This window comes from Rhinopithecus bieti, unplaced genomic scaffold (assembly GCF_001698545.2).
Source record: "Rhinopithecus bieti isolate Rb0 unplaced genomic scaffold, ASM169854v2 scaffold_2432, whole genome shotgun sequence".
Classification (NCBI taxonomy): domain Eukaryota; kingdom Metazoa; phylum Chordata; class Mammalia; order Primates; family Cercopithecidae; genus Rhinopithecus; species Rhinopithecus bieti.
Genome location: NW_016804136.1, coordinates 4,270,955 through 4,287,440, shown reverse-complemented (window position 1 = coordinate 4,287,440; position 16,486 = coordinate 4,270,955). Strand labels below are relative to the sequence as shown.

Sequence of the window (16,486 nt, the reverse complement as noted above, 5' to 3'; positions counted from 1 at the left end):
TATATATATATATTTAAGACAACTCAGTTCTTGGAAAATTCCAAATTTTACAAAAACCCTCATCATTTAAATTGTACTGCCTAGAATCTTGTGTGTTAAACTGCAGTCTAGAAACGAAGTACAGGCATACTTCATTCTATTGTGCTTCACTTTACTGAGCTTCACGGAAACCGTTTTTTAGTTTTTGTTTTTATTTTACAAATTGAAGGTGTATGGGAATCCTTTGTTAAGCAAGTCTATTGGTGCCATTTTTCTAGCATGTGATCACTTTATATCTCTGTGTCACATTTTGATAATACTTGCAGTATTTCAAACCTTTTCATTATTATAATATCTGTTATTGCACTCTGTGACCTTTGATGTTATGATAGTCACTGTGTTAGGGCACCACAACCCATGCCCATGTAAGACAGTAGACTTAATCTGAAAATGTGGTTTGTGTTCTGCTGAGCCCCCATCTCTTTCCCTTTCCTTGGGCTTCTCTATTCCTTGAGTCACAATATTGAAATTAGGCCAATTAATAACCCTACAATGGTCTGTAAGTATGCAAGTAAAAGGAAGAGTCGCATGCCTCTCACTCTGAATCAAAAGCTAGAAATGATTAAGCTTAGTGAGAAAGGCATTTTGACAGCCAAGAGAGACTGAAAGCTAGGCCTTGTATGCCAGTTAGCCAAGTTGTAAACATTAAAGAAAAGTTCTTGAAAGGAAATTAAAAGTGCTACTCCAGTGAACACACGAATCAGAATGAAATAGCCTTACTTCATTTAGTGGTCTGGATAGAAGTTTGGAGAAAGTCTTAGTGGTCTGAAGAGCAAACCAGTCACAACATTCCCTTTGCCAAACCCTAATCCAGAGCAAGGCCCTAACTCCCTTCAATTCTATGAAGGCTGAGGGAAGTCAGAAAGAGATAGAAGAAAAGTTTAAAGCTAAAAGACTGGTTCATGAGATTTAAGGAGAGAAGACATCTCCGTATCATAAAATTGCAAGGTAAAGCAGTGACATGTTTGGCTCTGTCCCCACCTCAAATCTCATCTTGCAGTTCCCATAATCCCCACATGTTGTGGGAAGGATCCAGTGGGAGGTAACTGAATCATGGGCACAGTTACCCCCATGCTGCTGTTCTTGTGATAGTGAGTGAATTTTCATGAGATCTGATGGTTTTATAAGGGGCTTTTCTCCCTTTTGCTGGGCACTTCTCCTTTCTGCCATCATGAGAAGAAGAATGTGTTTACATCCCCTTCCACCGTGATTGTAAGTTTCCTGAGGCCTTCCTCATGTCATTAGTTCAGCCCTGCAGAACTGTGAGTCAATTAAATCTCTTTCCTTTATAAATTACCCATTCTCAGGTATGTCTTTATTAGCAGTGTGAGAAGGCATTAATACAAGCAGTAAGTGCTGATGGAGAAGGTACAGCAAATAATACAGAAGATCTAGCTAAGTTAACTGATGAAGATGGCTACACTAAACAGATTTTCAGTGTAGATGAAACTGCCTTCTCTTTGAAGAAAATGCCATCTAGGACTTACATAGCTAGTGAGGAGAAGTTCAAAAGCTTCAAAGCTTTAATACATAGGCTGGCTCTCTCATTAGAGGCTAGTGCAGCCTGTGACTCTCAGCTGAAGGCAATGCTCATTTACCATTCCGAAGATCCTAGGGCCCTTCAGAATTATGCTAACTCTACTCTGCCTGTGCTCTAGAAATGAAATAAGGCCTGGATGACAGCACACCTGTTTACAGCATGGTTTTCTGAATATTTAAAGCCCACTGTTCAGATCTACTGCTCAGAAAAAAAGATTCCCTTCAAATATTACTGCTCATTGATAACGCACCTGGTCACCCAGAAGCTCTGATGGAGATATACAAGATTAAATTGTTTCATGCCTGCTAACATAATACCCATTTTGCAGCTCATGGATCAAGAAGTAATTCCAACTTTCAAGTTTTCTTACTTAAGGAATATATTTCATAAGGCTATAGTTGCCATAGGTGATGATTCCTCTCATGACAGTGGGCAAAGTGAAGAACTTCTGGAAAGGATTCACTGTTCTAGATGCCATTAAGAACATTGGTGGTTCATGGGAAGAGATCAAAATGTCAACATTAATGGGTTTGGAAGAAGATTCCAACTTTCATGGATGACTTGGAGGGATTCAAGACTTCAGTGGAGAAAGTAGTTGCAGATATAGTGGAGCTATCAAGAAAACCAGAATCAGAAGCAGAGCCTGAAGACATGACTGCATTGCTGCAATCTCATGATAAAACTTTAATGGATGAGGAATTGCTTCTTATGGATGAACAAAGAAGTGGTTTCTTGAGATGGAATCTACTCCTGGTGAAGATGCTGTGAACACTGTTGTAATGACATCAAAGAATTTAGAATATTGAATAAACTTAGTTGATAAAGCCACGGCAGAGTTTGAGAGAACTGACTGCAATTTTGAAAGAAGTTCTATGGTGAGTAAAATGCTATCAAACATGCTCATGAAAGGAAGTGTCAACCGATGTGGCAAATGTCACTGTTGTCTTAGGAAAATGCTACAGACACCCCAACCTTCAGCAACCACCACTCTGATTAGTCAAGAGCCATCAACATCGAGGTAATATCCTCCACTAGCAAAAATATTACGACTTGCTGAAGGCTCAGATGAATGTTAGCATTTTTTAGCAACAAAGTATTTTTAAATTATGGTATACACTTTTTTGAGACAAAATGCCTATTGAACACTTAATAGGCTACAGTATAGTATAAATGTACTTTATACGCACTGGGAAACCAAAATAATTTGTGTGATTTGCTTTATTGTGATATTTGTTTATTGCAGTGGTCTAGAACTGAACCCGCAATACCTCCAAGGTATGCCTGTAAATATGTGGCATGAAATGGCAAGAGAAATGTGAAGTAGTAATCACTTCAGTATTTTCTTTTTAATAATACCCTGAAGTAGTTTCTAGTATACTATCTATAAAGGTTTTTTTATAAATACCAAAAAATCTAAAATTCAGGGATTCACAATTATAGGAAGCATTTCTCTAATATCAACACCACGTAAAGCTCCAAGGACCAAAAAGTCCATTTATATTTACTATGAAACAACATATACATGCATGCACAAGCATGTTTGGGGGGGAAAAAAAAAAGAGCTGTGGCTAGTTGTCTCTTCGTATTTCTAGACGACATTAAAAGGTAAACCCATCTCTAAATTCATCAGCGATCCAGAATCTGCAGCTCATTACCCAGTAAAGAGTTAGAGCTCGTCCCTGGCTTGCCAGAAAACACTTTGAGAAGCCCAGGCTCTTTGCCACACCTTGGAAAAGATATCAGACTGTCAACTCTACATACAATATCCTCAGGCCCTGGGAAGTAAGGAAAAGTTCAAATGAGCCACCTGATTTAGAAGTGACCTCTCCTGCCAGGCATTCCTTAGGGAGAGGCATCTTCAGAAAAGCTCAGGATGAGAAAAACTTTATGTTGAAAAGGAGAACAGGCTGAATTTCAGGTTCAATATTAGCATGGAGGATCAAAACCCAAGAAAAAGAAGTATACAGACAGAAGGAAGGAAGGGAACTTACTTAACTCCATACTACAAGAACGTATGTACTATATACAGTCTTCTTTTAAAAGGCATCTGCCTCATAAAGAACACTGTGTACAAAAGCAGATGAAGAAACACAGGTGAGAAGACATATGAATCCTGCTAGACAAGAAACAACTGCACATGGTAATCAAATCACAAAGGGCACAACAAAATCTGACTTATTCTAAAACCGTAACCTGGTCTCCATTTGAAATTCTTTGTTAATGTATAGAAATTGGGCAAGCCCACAAAAGATGTGTCTGAAAACAGCTCTGATCTTGTCAATCCCTACTTGAAAATTTTCAGGGCTACCCCCTCCCAATACCTACAGATAAAACTCTGAGAACATTCAAGGCCCTGCACTTGAGTGCAGCCTTAAGTGAAATCACTTCCCCTTCATAAATCCAGTGTTTTAGTTGGACCAGGCTACTTGTGATTTCAAAAACCCACACTCTATTTCCTGCCTGAAACCTTCTGTCTGGGCTACCCCTCCACCATTTGGGCTCATATATCAAAATCTAACATCCCCCCTTAAATCCTAGTATACACACCACCTCCTCCGTAATGTTCTCCTTGATCTTCCCACAAGTAAACATGAGGACTCTGCTTCTCTCTTACAGCACTTACTACATTCATCATCACATTACGGTTAAGTGAGAATGGTTCCCTTCCTTACTGCACAGTGAACACCTTAAAGTTAGAGATGGTATCAAATGTGATCTTGCTATCCACCATGGTGATAAAGGGCCACGTTCAATAAATGTGCAGCAACTTAAAAGTAAATTCCTGGTACCAATTTTCTATTAGTCTATAAAATGCGATGGCAGAATGACAGACTACCCTTCATTTTTAGAGCCAGAAAAGGAGAATCAATGTTGAAGATAAGAGGAGACAGAGGACTACTCCTCAATACAGATTCCCAGCCAGCTTATTAGAAGGGGTTGCTTGTGCCATGAGACATCCCTTTCAGCTACTTCCCAAGTCACACTCTAAGATTAATTGCAGAGCCCTGAAGCACAAGCTTAGACTTGGCTGAATTGGTACTACCCCTTAAGCCACTTATGCTAGGCCTTTCTTCAGGGTAGTTAAGCTCTGTAGCTATCTATCTCATCTCACATACATTCATAACCTTCAGAAGAAACAGGTTGAGGCAGTCTGTCTCTCTATTTTACAGATCAAGAAAAAGCTAAATAAAGTATTTGGCAACAACCTTTGCATCATAGCTTTAGATTCACTAATGAGCCAAAGTAGCTAAAGTTCTGAGGAGCTTTTTGTTTTTTAAAGATATGCCTCTCCTCCCCACCCCCAAAATAACAAGGTAACTTTAAACGATCTATCCCACCTCAAATATCCCCCCACAGGGACATAATATACCCTGTATTTGAAGGAATATAGTGTATGTCCCATAAGGACATAAGAGAAAGCTGTTATTTTGTTAGTTTTGTTTTTAAAAGATAAGGAGAAAATTAGTTTTATCTATCCTTGAACTTTTGAAAATGGCATTGAGAAAAAAAAAGACACTGAAGTGCTGTGATTTAATATCTCCCTTCTGTGATACATGTTCACAACATTAGATATTACTTTAATTTGATATAATGAAATGTGATTTCTACAGATATTAAGGATTCAAATGACTTCTAACCCACTCCTGGTATTTAGTTGCATCTCCAATCTATACATTTATAATATTATTTTAAGATATTTCCTTTTATAATACTATTTTAAGGTACTTGCTTTTTAGGTTTCAAATATATTTGCCAAATCAGTGCTTGAACCTGCTTAGTATCCTATGACTCAGCAACTCCCACACACCTATACATTAAAACACTGATTGCTTCTGAGCATAGAAAATTCATTATCCCATTCTCAGCCAAGGCACACAGACAATCAAAATTCCTTGAAGGTAAAAAATGTCAAAAACAGAAACTGCTTTAAATGAAAAATTTTGTTTGAGGAAAGGCTCATGAATTTCCCTAGAAGCATTTAACTCAATTCAATATATATTTACCAAATGTCCAATAAGGCTCTTTTTAAAACACTGCAAGGGATACAAATAAGAATAAGACAAGACTCTACATTTAAGAACCTTACAACAAATGCAACATTCTAGAAAACAAATTAGCCAAGCATTCATTATTACTTACATGGGGTAATTTTTAAATGATCAATATTCCACAAGTGCAGAAATGATTTTCTTACAGTAACTAAAGTACAATGTTTCTAAATCTCTCCAGGTAGCTATTAATTATTACTATTTCCGATATTATTCATAATATCCTAAAGTCTCCTTGAAAATAAAACCTATTCTTCTAACTTAAAGATACGAAGTCAAGAAGAAAAAAAGCCACATGGTTCACCAATTATTCTTACGTTAATGAAATTTTAATGTTTACTGTTCAGTGTTACCCACAGTATTTTAAAAATTAGTATTTTATAAATTTAACAAATATAAGCAAGATCCACCAATTCACTTTGTAAACTAACAGCAATAAAATAATTATCTATTACCTACTATTAGCATGTCTGATGTGCTAATAGTAAACATATGGCATTCATATGTGTATTAAAAGTGGAACATATTTCTTTTAAAATTAAGCCACACACCAAATCACGAGACATGATTTATACCTTAGTCTCACGACCCATCATATACTCAAAAAGCACTTTTCGCAAATACTCAAATTCGGTAGGTTCTCCAAAGAGTGAGACATCAGTATGGTACAAATTGCCACCTGTCAAATAAAAAACAGACCAAACTGTAAAGACAAAACCAGGTAAATTACTTATTACTTATAAAACGGATTTTAAAACAACCAATGGAACAGAGAGGCATTGCTTTTACATTGTATCATATTGCATTGTATACACACATGCACACTAAACATTCCAATTACTATTTTATACTTGGAAGAGAAAACAAGAATTACTATAACAATTTTATTTCTCACATCTTTTTCTCTTCCTCCTCTTTCTTCTGGCCTTTTATTGTAATTATACATTACTTCGGGTTTAGAATTTAAATAACCATTTTGTTCAGTGAAAACAAACTGTGTTATCTGTCATTTACAGAGTCTGATTAGCAAAATCTTAAAAGTCAGATAATACAAAGCACTGGTGAGGATGTGAAACAATGGAGACTCTTGTGTACTACTAGGAGAGGAAACTGAAAACAAGCACTACAGATGACAATTTGGCATTGCTTTTAAAACTGTGTAACATAGAAACAAGTATATTATATGACACAGAAATTCAATTATTAGCAATATAACCTAGAGAAACACTTCACATGTACAGTAGGAGTCAATGTTTATTTACACTGTTTATAAAAGCAAAATTGAAACAACTCAAATGTCCACCAAGAGAACATACTGTGACATAAAGATATAATGTATTATTGTTAAATTCAGCGTTGAAAATGGTCAAATTATAGCTTCACACATTAGAATGAATCTCAAAATAACAATATTGGGTTAAAAAAAGTAATTTACATAGGACACATACAGTATGATGTCATTTCTATACAGCCCAAAATATATAAAACATTAAAATCAATTTTTTTTAAGGAACTAGTTATGTTGTAATATAATAACAGCAGTTACTCTTGGGAAACAACAGAGATATAAGGACTACAGAGCAGCAAAAGAAGCCTCAAAAGAAATGGCAACATTCTGGATGGTGTATTCTGAGGTGTTAAATTGCCTCCATACATTACATGTACGTTACATGTACTCACGTGTTTGGAATTTTTTTTAAGTGCATACTTTTAGAAGACTCAACTCACTCAAATTATACTTTGCAAGTATAGAGTTCTAAGAACTAAATAATGAAAATACATTATTTCCTATGGGTAATATACCCTTCTATATATTATACTTAATTGTTTTATTCCTCTAGATCTATACAAAATGCAGATCTTTTTTCACTTTTCAGAAAATAAGTAATTTTATTAAATAAGCAGAGTACTTTTTTTTTTTTTTTTTTTTTTTTTTTGAGACAGAGTCTTGCTCTGTCACCTAGGCCGGAGTGCAGTGGCAAGATCGTGGCTCACTGCAACCCCCACCTCCTGGGTTCAAGTGATTCTCCTGCCTCAGCCTCCTGAGTAGCTGAGATTACAGGTGCACATCACCATGCCTGGCTAATTTTTGTATTTTTAGTAGAGACAGGGTTTCACCATGTTGGTCAGGCTGGTCTTGAACTCCTGACCTCATGATTTGCCTGCCTTGGCCTCCCAAAGTGCTGCGATAGCTATTTTCCAGGAGAGGGAATTAATATTATTTTTCAATACTTGTGCCTCTTCTTGATTTCTCCCAAACAGTGGTACAGAAGACTTTCCAGCTCTTATTTCTGGTTTTAAGCAATTATTAGAGGAAATTAGTTACTGTTCAAATAAAGAGGCTTTCCAAATTGTCTACTCATTGCCTCTAACGGGTCTTCCCAAATAACTTCATCTAGGTAACACTCAGCATTTTGAAATCCACACTTTATCTGGGCCAAATTCCAAAGTGTATCACTGAAAAATCCACTTGACATTTAACACAATTTTATCTGTGTGTTACAGATAATTTTAAAACATAAGCTTGCTTGGATTTTCCTCCAAAAATGCGTAATGCCATAATGCCTTTAAAATATGCATTTAGTTAGAAAATATTACATTTACAATCACATCTATGAATAAATGTAATAAAAGAGGTGCAAGATTACTACTGAGAACGATAAACATCATTATTTTGAGACAGGGTCTCACTGTCACCCAGGATAGAGTGCAATGGTGTGATCACAGCTCACTGCAGCCTCAACCTCCTGGATTCAAGTGATCCTCCCACCTCAGCCTCCCAAGTAGCTGGGACTACAGGTACATGTCACCATGCCTAGCTAACTTTTTTTTTCTAGAGACAGGGTCCCACTACACTGTCCAGGTTAGTCTCGAACTCCTGGGCTCAAGTGATCCTCCCACCTTGGCCTCCCAAAGTGTTCAGATTATTGGCATGAGTCACTGTGCCCAGCCAAGAAACATTATTGACAGACACTGAAGACCTATGTAAATGTTGAGGTATACTGTGATTATGGATTGGAGAATCAATACCATATAAATTCCAATTCTCTTTAATTTTTCTATAAATTCAATGTAAGCCTAATCAAAATCCTCCCAGGAATGTGTATGTATGCATGTATGTAACTTAACGAGGTGATTTTCAAATCTGTATGGACATTCAAAGTGCTAAGAATAGTTAAACAATTCTTAAAGAAAAAGTGGGAGGACTTCCCCAGCCAAACATCAAGACTTATTATGAAGTGACGGTTATTAAGATAGTGAAGGTTGGGCATGGTGGCTCACTCCTGAAATCTCAGCACTTTGGGAGGCCAAGGCAGGAGGACCACTTGAGGCCAGGAGTTCGAGACTAGACTGGGCAACAGAGACCAACCTCATCTCTACCAAAAAAAAAAAGGACAGTGAGGTATTAGAGCAGGCATAGACAAACTGATCAATGAAACACACTAGAGGTGCCAGAAACAGATCTTCAAAAATACAGACTAACTGGCCAGATACAGTGGCTCATGCCTATAGTCCCAGCACTTTGGGAGGCCAAGGTGGGTGGATCACATGAGGTCAGGAGTTCGAGACCAGCCTGGCCAAGATGGCGAAACCCCGTCTCTACTAAAAATACAAAAATTAGCCAGGCGTGGTGGTGTGCGCCTGTAATCCCAGCTACTTGGGAAGCTGAAACATGAGAATCGCTTGAACCCAGGAGGCAGAAGTCCCACTGAGCCAAGGCTACACCACTGCACTCCAGCCTGAATGACAGATTGAGACTCTGACTGAAAAAAAAAAAAAACAAGAAAAGCAGGATAAACTCTGTTTACCAGTTTCAGACTAACTTTACTGTTTACCACTTTCAGACTAACTGAAATTTATCCTGCTTTTCTTGTTTGAGTTGTACCTCAAGGTAACCATATAGATAATGTGGAAAAGTTCCTATTTATAGAAGAATTCCAATTAATATATGCACAAGAAATGGTGGAATTTTACTAACACCATTATGCAACCACTACTGAAGTAACAGATCAGGGAAGTTACCAATGGATGCTAAAATCTGGTGAAAAGTCATGATCACACCTGGCACTGGGTGGTAGATCTTAAAATTGTAAATATGTCATGAAAGTTTTGATATAAGACAACAAGAATTACACAACTTCCTTTATGAAGCATTACTGTCAATGCAAACCTAAAGCTAATCAAACCTAAATCTGATCAAGCCTCTAGTTCTACCTACCAGGGGACAGAGGACTCCATAGAGATGGAATCCAGAAAATTAAGAATGTGGTTCACTCTATATGACAAATAAGTTGGTTTTCTCATCAAATAAATGATAAAAGCAAAGGTGAAGAAGGACCTAGAGTTCAAAACAGACTTAAGTAATTTATCAATCAAATGTAATATATGAGCACCGTTTGGCTCCTGATTCAAATTAACCAACTATTTATCACCACCAAAAGAAAACATTTATGAGGCCAGGCACAGTGGCTCACATCTATAATCCCAGCACTTTGGGAGGCCGAGGCAGGCAGATACCTGAGTTCAGGAGTTCAAAACCAGCCTGGCCAACATGGTGAAACTCTTGTCTCTCCCAAAAATACAAAAATTTGCTGGGCATGGACCCCTGTACTCCCAGCTAGCTGGGAAGCTGAGGCAGAAGAATTGCTTGAACACAGGAGGTGGAGGATGCAGTGAGCTGAGATCACACCACTGCACTTCAGCCTGGGCAACAGAGTGAGACTCCACGTAAAAAAAAAAAACAAATACATATATATATATATATATCCAGCACTGATGAGGTGCTAGAGTGGTCAGAAATCTCACCCACTGCTGATGGAAGTGGAAATTACTACAAAAGATATAGCAAACAGTTTGGCTTAACCTAATATGGGATACGCACAAAAATATATCCTATGACTTAGCAATTCCATTCTTATTATATATTCTAGAGAAAAATTTCCACGTGTACTAGGAAAATTAAAAGAATGCACAAAATTAATATAATGGAAATGAGTGAACCACAACTACACACAATCTGAGTAACTCTCAAACCTTATATTAAGCCAAAGAAATAGGTCATACAAGAATGCTTATGGTATGACTGAATTACATAAATTCACAAAGCAAACAAAATCTAAACAAAATATTGCTTGAAAATATAAATACAGGTGTAAATGACAAAGAACAAGATAATGATTAAGAAAAGTCAGGGGAAACAGTAAAAATGATGAGAGGGATAAAGATATTGTAAAGGCAGACACACAGGGACTTCTAAAGAACTAGGAATGTTTTATTTTGTACTACAAGATAGGTGCTCATTTTACTCTCTATTTGTTTTTGAGAGAGAGAGTTGTGCTCTGTTGCCCAGTCTGGAGTCCAGTGGCGTGATTTCAGCTCACTGCAACCTCCGCCTCCCAGGTTCAAGCGATTCTCCTGCCTTAGCCTCCCAAGTAGCTGAGATTACAGGTGTGCGCCACCACACCTGGCTAATTTTTTGTATTTTTAGTAGAGATAGGGTTTCGCCCTGTTGTCCAGGCTGGTCTCGAACTCCTGGCCTCAAGTGATCCACCCACTTTGGCCTCCCAAAGTGCTGGGATTACAGGCGTGAAACACCCCACCTGGCCTCATTTTACTCTTTAAAGAGGCAGCATGATGAAGAGATTAATGTGCATACTGCACCAGACTGCTTGGGTTTTTAAGAGGATTAAATGAGCAGATAAGCTATACTATCCTTGAGAAATCTGAGAAAAATAATGTTTTAAAAAAGACAAAAATGTATTTATAAGTGTTTAGCACTTAGTATTATGAGTTAGCTATTAAATTGTATACATGTGTTCACAAAATTGAGAAAAAAGAAAATTATGTAGGAAATTCTTAAATGGAAAATAAAAGGAATTGACACTATTCTCTATGCACTGCTGAGTACTGATACAGTATAGTTCTCCCACCCAAATATTAACCAGGCCCAACCCTGCTTAGCTTTTGAGATCAGATGAGATTGGAAGCATTCACAGTGGTATGGCTGTAGGCTGATTCAGCCTAGTTCTATGCTGAGAATCATACACAGTGATTTAGCTATAGTAAATCATCTTTGCAGCAAGAATCTTCTCTGCAGTGAGCATAGGAAACTTCCAGGCTGGTTTTACCTCTTTTGAGGAGCTACAGTTTGGAAAGGATCGACAGCAAGCCTTTTAATTTAGTTAAAATTTGTGTAGTGTAGTATTTTACATTATTTGATAGCAATGAGAGCTTTCAAAACCACAAAAGAAAAGAATGCCAAATGGTTTTTATGTCCTCATGCTTCCCATGAGAAAGCAGAAAGGTTTACAAAACATGTAGCAAAACAAAACTATTCTTAACACAGTGAGGTAGCGAAACTGAACTTTAGAGAATGGGTAGGTCTTATATAAGATTATTCAATGATCTCGATTATCTCAAGGGAATTACCACATAAAGACTCAAGCTCATCTTTAAAATCCTTTGGGCCAGGTGTGGTAGCTCATGCCTGTAATCCAACACTTTGGGAAGTCAGTGGATCTTTCTTTTTTTTTTTTTTAGTGCAGTGGCGTGATCTTGGCTCACTGCAACCTCCACCTCCCAGGTTCAAGTGATTCCCCTGCCTCAGGCTCCCGCGTAGCTGGGCCTACAGATGCACAACACCACGCCCAGCTAATTTTTTTTATTTTTGGTAGAGACACTGTTTCACCATGTTGCCCAGGATGGTCTTGATCTCCTGACCTCATGATCCCCCCGCCTCGGCCTCCCAAAGTGCTGGGATTACATTACAGGCATGAGCCACTGCGCCCGGCAGCTTACTATCTTTCTTTCCTTAAAACCAGCTGTTAAAAGGTAAAATATATTCATTGTAAAAAACAGATTAACCACATGGAATACTATTCAGCCTCCAAATAGAAGAAAACTCTGTCACTGGAACAACATGGTGAAGCTGGAATACATTATATTAAGTGATATAAGCTAGGTGCAGAAAGGCAAATACCACATAATCTCACTTATATGTGGAATCTAAAAAGCTGAACTTAAGCAGGGTAAACTGGTGGTTATCAGGGACTGTGGGCGGTGGGAGATGTTGTCCAAAGGATACAAAATTTCAGTTCAATAAGGAAGAGTAAGTTTAAAAGATCTATTGTAAAATATGATTATAATAGTTTGAATAAGAATAAAATTGACTATAGTTAATGTAATAAATAAGAATAAAATTGACTATAGTTAATGTACTGTATTATTCCCCACCCAATATACCATATTCTTGAAAATCGTGAAAAGAGTAGATTTTAAAGTGTTGTCATCACACACACACAAAAAAGGTAATATGTTAGGTAATGCACTTAGTTTAACCATTCCACAATGAATACATAACTCAAAATATCATGTTGCACACAATACATATATGCATTTGTCAATTAAGAAAAAATAAAACTAAAAATTTTTAAATGAGAAAAAATATAAATTAGCAAAACAAAATAAAATCATGCACAAATCCACCAATAAAAGATAATGGTGAATAACATGATACGAGATCATCCTTACCTTTGTAAGGTGTCCCCACAGTTGTTGCATATACATTCTTTTCATATTTCTTCAAACGGTCTTCTAAATTATGAATCTAAAAATAACAAATAATCAGACCATGTAAGATTCGCAGGGAAACTATATGTAAGAAAAAGAAAGATTGCTGTCATCACAATATTTTTTAATGTGAAGACAATATAGGCAAATAAAATTAAAATAAATAGTTTAGAGCAAGAATTGTTTCTGCAAAAAAAACAAAAAAACAAAAAAAACTAAAGATTTCTTAGATATGATACCAAGAGAACAGAGAATAAAAGAAAAAATTACATAAATTACACTTTGCTAAAATTGGAAACTTCTGTACATCAACAGACACTATCAATGAAGTAAAAAGACAACCTACAGAATGGGAGAAAATATTTGTAAATCAAGTATCTGATAAGGGACTTGTCTCTAGTACATATAAAGAGAATTTATAACTCCACAAGACAATCCAACTAAAAAATGGACAAAGGACTTGAGTAGACATTGCTCTAAAGAAAACATATAAACGGCCAACAAGCCAATAAAAAGATCTTTGACGTCACTAGTCACTGGAGCAATGCAAATTAAAACCACAACGAGGTACCACTTTGTATTGACTAGGATGGCAATAATCAAAAAACTTGTTGGTGAGGATATGGAGACACTGGAACTCTTATACTTTGTTGATGGTAATGTAAAACGGTACAGCAACTGTAGAAAAGTTTGGCAGTTCCTCAAAAAGTTAAACATATAATTACTGTATGATCCAGTAATTCCACTCCTGTGTATATACCCAAAAGAACTGGAAACAGGTGTTTAAACAAAAACCTGTATATCAATGTTTTTAGTAGCACTGTTCACTATTATCAAAAGAAGGAAACAACCCACAGGTCCATCAACTGATGAATGGACAAACAAAATGTAGTACATCCATCCAAGAATCTTGGAACATTATGCTAAGTTAAAAAAAAGTCCAACATAGGCCTGGTGCAGTGGCTCATGTCCGTAATCCCAGCACTTTGGGAGGCCGAGGTGGGCGGATTACGAGGTCAGGAGATCGAAACCATCCTGGCTAACACGGTGAAACCCCGTCTCTACTAAAAATACAAAAAAATTAGCTGGACGTGGTGGCGAGTGCCTGTAGTCCCAGCTACTAAGGAGGCTGAGGCAGGAGAATGGCATGATCCCGGGAGGAAGAGCTTGCAGTGAGCTGAGATCATGCCACTGCACTCCAGCCTGGGCGACAGAGCGAGACTGTATCTCAAAAAATAAAAAATAAAAAAAGCCAACATAAAAGGTCAGGTATTGTATTATTCCATTTATATGAAATACCCAGAATAGGCAAATCCATAGAGACAGAAAGCAGATTAGTTGTTGCTAGGTGTTATGGGGAGGAGGTAATGGGGAGTGACTGCTTAATGGGTATGGAGTTTCCCTTTGGGGTGATGAAATATTCTGGAACTGGGTAACAGTGATGGTTTCACAACACTGTAAATAAACTAAATGTCAATGAAATGTGTACTTTACAATGATTAAAATGGTAACTTTTAATGTGTATATTCCCACAACAAAAATAACTAATATAAAAATTGTTATGCTAGGGCAGTTTTCAAGATTTGATGTTAAAAGAATTTTAAAGCAGTAATCTTGAGAACAGATGGGAAAAGTTAAATCACTGGTAAAACAAAAAATAAAGTCACATTGGGACCTATCTTTATGAAATTTTTAGAAATATAAAAAATTTCAAACATATTCCAAGGAAGTATAGCACAATTACCTATCCATCACTCAGTTCTAACAATTATCAAGATTTTTGTCTGTATGAATTTTAAAAGAACTGGGAAAATCCCAGGAGATTTAGCCTTCAAACTCAGCCTGCTGATTTGAGGCACTATTTCTCCCAGAGTTTGGAAAAAGACTTTACTAAAGATCATATACCACATATCCTGGTATGTGTGTACTGCACATCCTTGAAGGTGTACCACATGGTCCTATTTAAATTGACTTACATATATTGTCCATCAATAATACATGGGCGAATTAAATTAGGACAATTAAACCACTTGGAAAAAGTACCAAAGACAGATGACTATTTTCTCTCTGATAAAAGCAAAAAATAACTTCTTTGTAGAACATAAATTACTATACATTATACAAATTGTTATAAAAAAAGTTAGGCATTAAAAATAATATGATACAAATGTTCTTGCTTAAATATATATGATCATGAATTTATAGAGAAAACCTCTAGTACCTCTGGATGTGAACATAAAATTTCCTGTGTATAAGACTGAAAAATTTCAAAGCCAACTATTTAAAAATTAGCTGAGATCCAAGTACATACTAACGTAACTTTAGTTCAAAATAAAAGGTACCAATTAGGCCTGTACCTGTTCTCTGAACTCTTGCTCTTTCAATTTCGAATCACTGATTAAAGTCGTCTTCTGTGCTAGCTGTGTCTGAAAGAACAAAAAGTCAGATCTGAAATGCACAGAGGTTTCATTATTGCCCAGACACATTTCTGTACTGCTTGGAAATTTTTCCTTGTTAAAATAGTCTCCTTATGTTTTAACTTATAACACTGAATACTCCTAAAATGCATGACTTTCAGACAAATTCAAAGAAGAACTAGTCTTGGTTGGGTGTGGTGGCTCACGTCTGTAATCCTAACACTTTGGTAAGCCTAGGAGGGTAATTGCCTGAGCTCAGGAGTTCGAGACCAGCCTGGCCAACATGGCAAAACCCCATCTCTACTAAAAATACAAAAAAAAAAAAAAAAAATTGGCCGGGCATGGTGGCACACACCTATAGTCCCAGCTATTTGGGAGGCTAAGGCATGAGAATCACTTGAACCCAGGAGGCAGAGGTTGCAGTGAGCCGAGACTGCACCACTGCACTCCAGCCTGGGCAACAGCCTGGGTGACAGAGTGAGACTCTGGCTCAAAGGAAAAAAGAGAAAAAAAAAAGAACTAGTCTTACCTGTAGCTCCGTAATCGTTACCTGAAAAAATGGAAAAGAAAGAACATGAGTGTATACATTAATAGCTATAAGAAACAGTAAAACAAAGCAATATAAAGATAAGGAAATAAGAAGTCAGGGTTAAGAGTCTCAAGGAAGTGGTCAGACTTGAGGTAAGGCAACTTTAAATATGTGCTTGTAAACAAATGGTCTGTTCTGTTTTATAAAACATTATACTCTAAATACATATTGCAATTTAAGATATCTAGAAGCACCAGAAGATGCTCCAGAAGGAAACAAATTTATGAAGAATAAAACAGAAAAAAAAATGTTTAGAGTAGAAATAAAATTAAGTCTTCCTCTC

The 16,486-nt window shown here is 36.8% G+C and overlaps 1 protein-coding gene across 2 annotated transcripts in view; it reads right to left on the bottom strand.

Moving 5' to 3' along the window:
• The window catches only part of GOLGA4 (golgin A4), a 119,677-nt gene that overhangs the window by 13,512 nt on the left and 89,679 nt on the right, over window positions 1-16,486 (bottom strand). For both annotated transcript variants that reach the window (XM_017866586.1, XM_017866582.1), the window contains 4 exons: window positions 16,144-16,164; window positions 15,555-15,623; window positions 13,159-13,234; window positions 6,204-6,307 (listed from right to left, as the gene is read on the bottom strand). In XM_017866586.1, the coding sequence (XP_017722075.1) occupies window positions 6,204-6,307; window positions 13,159-13,234; window positions 15,555-15,623; window positions 16,144-16,164 (270 nt within the window). The remainder of the gene's footprint in view (window positions 1-6,203; window positions 6,308-13,158; window positions 13,235-15,554; window positions 15,624-16,143; window positions 16,165-16,486) is intronic.